The sequence below is a fragment of the Melitaea cinxia genome, chromosome 1, assembly GCF_905220565.1.
Source record: "Melitaea cinxia chromosome 1, ilMelCinx1.1, whole genome shotgun sequence".
Lineage (NCBI taxonomy): Eukaryota > Metazoa > Arthropoda > Insecta > Lepidoptera > Nymphalidae > Melitaea > Melitaea cinxia.
Window position 1 is genome coordinate 15,019,825 of NC_059394.1, and position 8,996 is coordinate 15,028,820.

Below are 8,996 nucleotides of genomic sequence, written 5' to 3' on the forward strand. Positions count from 1 at the left end.
TAACGCCAACCCGCATTGGAGCAGCGTGGTGGATTAAGCTCTGATCCTTCTTCTACATGGGAAAAGAGGCCTATGCCCAGTAATGGGATATTACAGGCTGAAACATATGAGTATTTTAGAAATATAAAGTTAGCTCAGTTAGTCAAATCTTACAAAAAGCAAAAATATGAAAAAAGTGACCTTTTGAAATAATTTTTAAATTTTTTATATTATTTCTAATAATATGGCAATACCACCTAATAGTCCGTACTCCGTACATGAGAAGGTCATAGAGGCTATTATTGTCAAAAAAGGAGAGTGCAAGTTACTGTTATAAAACCATTGCTAAACCATTGATACTAAAATAGATACTGAGCTTCATTGAGGTGAGACATATAGGCGGGTCAAAGTTGGCTTTCATCAAAACATGGCGGAAATTTTAAAAAACAACTGTCAGTGTCTAATTGTTTTTATTTTTTATTTTATTTTATTTTATTTGGATAGCTTACAGCTTATTATAACTATAACTCATACAGAATATGAATAAAAAAAAAAGCTAATAACAAGCTATCACATATAGTTTATATTGTGAATGTTATCACTCATTCGTTTCTGCAAAAACACAAAGATAAATCCCCGGGTATCCATGTTGAATTAAGTTTTACTCCAATATACGCGAAATATTCACTCCCAACCCCCACAGCTGCCTATTTACACCACGTCTCCATATTGCGAGCACACAGCTGACACCTGACACTTTACAGCGCCCAAATATGCGTTCCACTTATAAAATTAGCCCGTAGCGTTTTTTACGTTAGTGGCACGGCAATTTCAGCGGTCGTGGTCTATTGATCGTTGTGGGCCTTAGGTAGAACGCGCTTTATATCATTGATACTGATAGCCTGTTGCGGGGATTAATTAAACTGTCATAATATAATAATCAAGTGTGGCAGCACTGGCAATACCTTTATATCAATGACATAGAGCAACACGGAGGGGAGTAGCCATTGCGTCTGCTACCGATACAAAATTGTCTGTCATTTTTTGCGGGGGGAAATTACACACATGCACACTTTATCTAATTCCCACACAAAAATAATCGTCTGTCACTACGAAACTCACACATACTAAATTAAAATCACACTTACATTTTTCACACACACATAGATACATTCTGTGTCATTACAGTATAATGACACGCCGCAACTACACTGACAAGATTCTTACAGCCATGGTTGTAACAACTGTCGATATCCATTATCGATAAATTCAAGTACTCGGTTAGGGAAATAAGGTTTTTAAAGTGATACAAAGGTAAGATGTTATTATAAAAATAGGCTTAATTTATTATATACTACAATTCAAACATCTTCATGTAAAATAAACGATTATAAAGAGTAAAGATTTGATTGTATGTTTGATAGCATTGAATAGGCTCCGAAACTACTGGACCGATTCAAAAAATTATTTCACCGTTGAGAAGCTACATAATCCTTGAGCGACATAGGTTATACTATATTTTCAAAAATATTAGGGATCCTTACTAAAACTCCAATAATGTAACCCAAGGGATAAAAAAATAACCTAAAAAATTCCTTACATTGCGTACGCTGCAAAAACTAATGATAATAGAAATATATAACCCTTAATTGGGCATGGCGTGTGTGGGTTCTACTCGGTTTTATAAACCTAGTGGATTTTTTTTATTTAGGTATGAGGTTAAAATTCTTTTTTTTGTTTTTATATTTTTTTATTATTTAAATAAAAAAACAATGTGGGAAATATACTCCTACTGCAAGTGTAGGGCTAAATTAAATGAGCTCTTTGTGGGAAATAATCTACATGTTGGAGAGTGCTGGTGTAGAATGATAATTCTCAAAGCATGGAGCAGCACATAAGGATACCAAACATATGGAACAAGAATATTTTGTCCTCTGCTCTTTTGCCCGGGTGCTACAGAATCGACACCTTCTATATTTACTAATGCGTGGCATATGTAGTCCAACATTTGATAAACGGGTCTCATCTGGCACACCATAACAGCCCCCTTTTTTCGTTTTGAATACTGCAGCCTGCTTCTTTCTGCTACTAAAATTATCAATAAGTGCACGTGCAAGACGTAAACGGAATTCTTTATGGGTGTTTCTTCGTATTGAATGAGTAGTCATATATACTATATATGAATTTATAATGGCAGCTTCCAGTAAAAACCAGAATATTCGGTGCCAATTTTTTCTGGATTTTCGACCTACAGGATAGGAAGACCTGTAATGGTCAAAAAGGTCAACTCCACCCATGAACTCTGTATATTTTTTTATGGCCAATGGACAAAACATATTTTTCTTTGAACCATCTTTTTGAGTCCTCTTTATTTCAATAATATCTTTGGGATTGAAAGCAGTAGTACACACAAATACATCTTTGGTGTCTCTCCATTTCAAAACTGAAAGCGGCGCCGAATATTGGTAAATAAATTCACCAGGTTTTAGTGTTGTCTCTCTAGATTTCTTGGTAATCAATTCTGGTAGGCCTTTTCTGTTTATACGAACAGTGCCAATTGAAAATATTTTTTTTTCAAACAAAGCTGTCATTAGCCCCAAACTCGTAAAAAAATTGTCAAATACCAAGAGAGTATTTTCTGGCACATCATCTGCAAGATCTAATACCACCCGGTAACCTAAGTTTTCTTCGGATGTATTACCAACTTTACCTGTGTAAAATTGGAACTGGAACAGATAGCCGCTTTTGGAGTCGCACCTGGCCCAACACTTGTACCCCCTTTTTATGGGTTTTTTGGGCATATATTGCTTCATGGTACTCTTACCTTTGAACTTAATCATAGATTCATCTATGGACTGTGTTTGAGATGATGTGCAAGCTTCAGCAAAGGTCTGATTTAGTTTTTGAATGAGTGGTTGTATTTTACATAGTTTGTCATAGTTGGGGGATGTTTTTGGTAGTTCTGTTCTTATGTCAGATATATGAAAATTTTCAGTGATTTTCTTGAACCGTCTTAGGGTCATGACACCAGAAATAATTGGGTTTTTATAAAACACATCTGTGGACCAATATAGCTGGCTATCAGAAATTGGATTGATTGACATCAGTATCATCATACCTAAATATGCAGAGATCTCTTCCTTTGTGACATCCTGCCATCCATGTGATCTTTTTTCATTTGCATATATGTTTGTATTTTCTACAATTAAGTTTATCATAGATTCCGGAAACATGTCCAAAAAGTAATCTTTTGGGGTACTCCTATTAGTATATATTTTTCTTACTTGCAATGGCTTGTCAAATGAAGGGATATTCAAGTCTCCGACAAATGTGGTCCATAATCGCTCTCTATTCTGCATCTCAGAATAACTTGGTCTCGGAGTATTTGAGGGAAAGTTTCTTCTTTCAGGAGACATATTTAATACAGGCTCCTGCAGATTGGGCTGTGTATCTATTATGTCCATTGCTTCATTGTTCATTTGAATTTGTTGAAATACAGTACCTACATCTAAGCTCCTGGTAGAAAATTGTTCATCAAGAGGTTGAATAACTATTTGAGTGCTTGCACTGGCAACAGGCACTCCATCAGGAATGTAAGCATGTGGGGTACATTCAGGCCTGTTGACAAGTACTTGTTCATCTGCATATTGCACAGTTTCAGCTGCGTCTGTATTTATTTCACCTGGAAAAATACAGGTACTATAAAACTAAGTACTGAAAACATCTATTCTTACCTAATTGTTCAATGCATAATATCTACTTACCACTCAAAATAGCAATCAAATCTTCTTGAGAAAATGATTTTTGAATTTGGTCTAACATTGTATTCGTATGTGATACATCATCTACTAATGGATGTTCATCTTCACTAAGGTGGTCAGATTCGTCGTCTTCTGAAGACATCAATATTGACAGCGCCCTTTGCACATTGTCTCCCTTTGAGAGATCTAGTATTTTTCTCTGAAACACATAATTATGTTAGTTGTATATTTTCGTATTAGCTAAAATTAGAGTCTGTTGTGGTCTAAAGTATTATAGTTCCCACATGTTTTGAAGCTCAATAATTACACTGATATTGAAACAATCACAAAAAAAAACATTGATATCCATAAAACAACTCAAAACCTACAAATAATACTAAGTCAAATAAACTTACCACATTTTTCCGCGACATTATAATGTTATTTTGTATTTGCACTGTAATTTTTGGCTCACAACTCAACGAAAACAAACAGCCGGTTTTTTCACTGCCCACAGATAAAAAATTCTGTTACGTTCCGTTTCAAGTTTGACATTAGGGCAAAGACACATTGTTTGTTCGTATAATAATTGACATATTGTGGGATTCATGTAACTTTTGACTGCTTACAGACTCTTAAAATGATGTGGGAAGCATTCTCCTTTAGTCCAATTAAGGGATAATGTAGTAAGACTTTGTACAACACATCATTATCTACAATAATTGTATTTGCTCGCAAACGAAAACAAAACTGACTTCAATTACATCGACAAGTAATACAATATACGTAATATATACGCGTTATCAAAGGTTACTCAAAAAGTTGTCATCAGATCTCGATAAAATTTAAACGCGACCACATGATAAACACCAGCTTTCTGTTAAATTAAAAATCATCAAAATCGGTTCACCCAGTCAAAAGTTCTGAAGTAACATACGTAAAAAAATACAGTCGAATTGAGAACCTCGCCTTTTTGGAAGTCAGTTAAAAAGTGTCGCGACAGCCTATGTCTATTTTAATTATGTCACAATACGTTTGGTGCAACGTTGTTGTGCCAAACAATGCCATTCTACAATAAACGATTTAAAGTTAACATACATTTTGAGGAGTTGATGATGTACACGGTAATGTCAACGAATCGGGAGTAGGGAGCGTAACACTAATGGCATCATAAGATGATAGCTTGTCATCTGCTAGATTTAATGATTTGTTGATGACTGAAAGGATGGACATTGTTCATTTTCAAAGTTGATAAATCTAAGCTTCATTTCACTACTATGACTAAGGTGAACCATATCTTGATTACCTTGTACATGAGACAAAAAAAAAACTTACGGGACAAAAATAGTGTGGCGTTAGTGTTGGTTTGGTGCCCTCGACTAATCCTTCTATTGTTCGCCAACACTTAAAAGTTATGGGTATTGATATGATCTGAACAAATTACACTATTTTGTGGGCGTCCAGGTTAATCTGTTATTACCATTTTTTTCTATGTATCCCCTAAATTTGGATTTTTAGAAAACCTGCCAAATTTTTATATAAAACATTATGGTGGAAGTTCACATTAAGTAATTCTAGTAAAATGTATTAATACTCGTAATACGTGTATTATATTTAATTTAATGCAATTTTATTATATAACTATGTTTATTAAAAAAAGCTAGCAATATATTATTTTAAATAAATCAAAATCTCAAAAATGTCTGTCTCCTCTTTTGCCTTTGCCATTTTTATCGATAACCATCTACAAACACACATACATTGTGCTGTGTGGCTACGGCACTAAAGAATTTAGCCACCCCCTCTCTTCCCGTGGGTTCGTAAGAGGCGACTAAGGGATAACAAGGTTCCACAACCACCTTGGAAACCACCTTGGAGTTCACGTTATTTTTGGCGTAAACTTGTGGAGGCCTATGTCCAGCAGTGGACTGTATAGGCTGTAATGATGATGATAATGATGATGATGATGATGATCCGGACCGGCCACTGATAGTTACGTGTGACGCGAGCGCTTGCGGGATCGGCGGCGCGCTGTCGCAGCCAGCTCACGAGGGCAGGGGGGAGCGCCCGGTCGCCTACGTATCGCGCACTCTCACCGATGCAGAAAAAAACTATTCACAGATACATCGGGAGGCACTAGCAATCATATTTTGCTTAAATAAATTTCATCAATATGTTTATGGTCGTCACTTTATCTTACGTACGGACCATAAGCCACTAGTCTCGATATTTGGACCACATAAGGGAATTCCGACCATGGTCGCTAGTCGTATGCAAAGATGGGCCTTAATGGGTCGGTTTATACTTTTGGCATTGAATATATACGCACGGATGTGAATGGAGCGGATGGTGTATCTCGTTTACCTGCCATTAATAATAAGCTTAGTAAAACTAGTTTATCAGCACCCGAGCAAACTTACCTTCATTTGATTCAGCAAGACTTACTTCTGGATTATAAAGTTATTCAATTAGAAACGAATAAAGATACTTTCGAAAGTATTACATTACATTAGGAACGGATGGCCTGCCCAGTGCGTAACTTGAAACAATTCTTTAACCGAAAAGACGAATTATACGAAGAACTAGGGTGCATAATGTGGGGTTATAGGTTAGTGGTACCGGAGAGTTGTAGAAATAAGATTTTAAAAATGATTCACGAACCACATATGAGCATTGTTAAATCCAAAGCTTTGGCACGGAGTTATGTATGGTGGCCGGGCGTAGACGAAGCAGTACAAGTCATGTGCCGTGAGTGCGTAATGTGCGCGACGCAAGCAGATGCGCCACCGCGCAAGCCACCGCACATGTGGCCCTGGCCACAGAAGCCACAAGGCTACACTTGGACTTTTTCGGCCCGATAAATAATTGTCAACTTTGAAAATTTTATGAAACATCATAGAATCGATCATATATTTACAGCTCCGTATCACCCATCCTCAAACGGGTTAGCTGAAAACGCGGTAAAAAAGTCTTAAGCGGGTTGTCAAGAAGGCTTTAGCTAAAAAAAAAGACATAAACAGAGCATTATGGACTTACTTATTGAATTATAGAAATGTAGAACATTCAACGACAGGCGAAAGTCCCACGATGTTATTCTTTGGTAGGCGTACTCGAACTAGGTTAGATATTTTAAAACCTGATGCTCAAATCAAGGTACAACGGTCGCAACAATATCAAAAAGATACTTCGGGGGGTTCTGATAAGGCTATCGGATTAGAGGAGGATGTATGTTACCGTCAGTATTTAAAAAGTGACAAATGGTTGCCCGGTCGAGTGAGTGAGAATGTAGGTTCAAGTGATTATAGAGTTGTAGGTCAGAACGGAGAAACAGTTCATAGACATATTGATCAGTTGCGGAAACGATCGTCATTAAGTCATCCAGTAGAAACGGTACCTTGTAAGAATGATCGATCAGTTGCAAATTCTCAAGGGGAGGGAAACATTTCGCCAGCACCTCCACCATTGTTGGGGGTCCCAGGACCGTCGGCGGGAGCGGTATAGTCGCCGCGCGGCGAGCCTCAGTTGACCGATATGCTTCCAGTGCCGGCCTCACCGGATTGGAAATTTTCCTCGCCTATGAACGTTCCTACACCAATACCAACCACACCAACTACAACACCGGGCAATGAGAGAGCGGACGGGTTGGCCAAAAAAGCGGCCTTAACAAAAAAGACGGCACCTGACTACGACAGAGTACCCGTCTCGTATGTCAGAAGGCAGATCAGGGAAGAGACTGTCAGGATGTGGCAGGAAAGATACAATTCTTCGGAGACGGGCTCGGTCACGAAAATATTCCTACCGGATGTAAAGACCGCTTGCAGGCTGGTAAGGAAATCGGCACCAACAGCTGTCGACACAAAAATTCTGACCGGCCACGGAGGATTTGCGGCGTATCTCCACAGATTCCACCTCACTGACAGTCCTTCGTGTATCTGCGATCCGAATTGTGAGAAGACAGTTCTGCATGTTATACTGGACTGTCCGAGATTCAGTAAGGATAGGCTGGATCTGGAACTCAAACTCCAGACCAAACTTGAGCAGACCTCGCTCCATACCATCCTGGAGAGCGAAACAAACAGAACTGCCTTCCTCACATTCGCGAGAAAGGCCGTCAATATAGCCGCAAAAAGGAACAGCACGACCGCTCCACCACCTGCTGTAATACCCACGCAGAGCGCTAACACCGTCGTCCACGCAACACACACACACGCAACACACACACACGCAACACACGCCCAAACACACAAAGCACAACCACAAACACAACAAAACTATGTCCAACAAGCCACCCAGAGTAACAGCTCAACGGCTCCGCGGATGACTCCTGGCCGCACCCTTCTGGGTCAAATAACAAAGGCCATGCCCTCCTCGCTGCAGAAGCTGTTCAGGAATAGAGCCGACCAAAACGCACCTCCGCAACCGACCCACAGCGGGATGACACAATCCTCGCTTAGCGAAGGGAACGGAAGCGAAGAAGTGGGAATTAAAACCAGATGCGTGGCTTTGTTCATGGACAGCGAAGTAGAGAGGATGGGAATAAGTTTCTGTCGTTCCGAAGGACGCGATCGGCTGGCGATTTCGCCGGGGCTCGCTTTACTGTTAAAGGGTAGCACGCAAAAGACAAGTATAAAGCGCACTAAAATCACAGCGCTATCGCAAGAATGGGAGGGCGACTCGACCTACCGTCTGGTGCGTTTGAACAACAAATGCATCGCGTTGTTTGAGTGGGGAGAGACGTCCCCCTTCGCGCAGTCTAGTGTGTGGCTACGCCGGTTAAGCGAGACCCCCGGTGGAGTCCCCAAAAGAATTAGCGTGGATTCGATGAGGGTCGGATATGATAGAGGTGACGTATCTGATAGGTACGGTTGCCTAATGGCCTCCAAGTACAGTGAGGTCATAGTCTACGAAGACAGGGGGGAGGATCTCGGATATCTAAGACCGAAATCCATAACACCGACACCTCCTGCATCTCCGGCTGTCGACGAGTCCACGCTCAGCGGCTCGGAGCGCCTACAGCAACGGATCGAGACCCAGAAGGCAGAGCGAATTAAGGCAAAGGCTACACCTGAACTGAGCTCGATGCCACTGGCGACCTTTATCCACGCAACCATCTCCCCAAAACCAGGCAAGCTCCCGCATCACCTCTCTCCCAAAAAGGCTGGACAGGGTGAGCGGCAATCGGCGGCGCTGAGCAGGTTCACCAGAGACAGTAGTCCGAGGCACCCGAAGGCGTCACCGGCCACTCGTACTAAGGCCGACATGGGACATGTAACACCG

General features: G+C 40.2%; 1 protein-coding gene across 1 annotated transcript; it reads right to left on the reverse strand.

Moving 5' to 3' along the window:
• Positions 1 to 1,707: 1,707 nt before the first annotated feature.
• Positions 1,708 to 3,913, reverse strand: LOC123657610 (piggyBac transposable element-derived protein 4-like). Its single transcript, XM_045593135.1, has 2 exons — positions 3,744 to 3,913; positions 1,708 to 3,661 (listed from the first exon to the last, which is right to left on the reverse strand). The coding sequence occupies exons 1-2, from the start codon at positions 3,880 to 3,882 to the stop codon at positions 1,818 to 1,820; spliced, it is 1,983 nt and encodes a 660-aa protein (XP_045449091.1). The 5' UTR covers positions 3,883 to 3,913; the 3' UTR covers positions 1,708 to 1,817.
• Positions 3,914 to 8,996: the final 5,083 nt, after the last annotated feature.

Coding starts and splice junctions, on each gene's coding strand:
- LOC123657610 (XM_045593135.1), bottom strand. CDS start 3,882: ATGTCTTCAGAAGACGACGAATCTGACCACCTTAGTGAAGATGAACAT. Junction 3,662..3,743: donor TTTGATTGCTATTTTGAGTG/GTAAGTAGATAT, acceptor GTATTTTTCCAG/GTGAAATAAATACAGACGCA.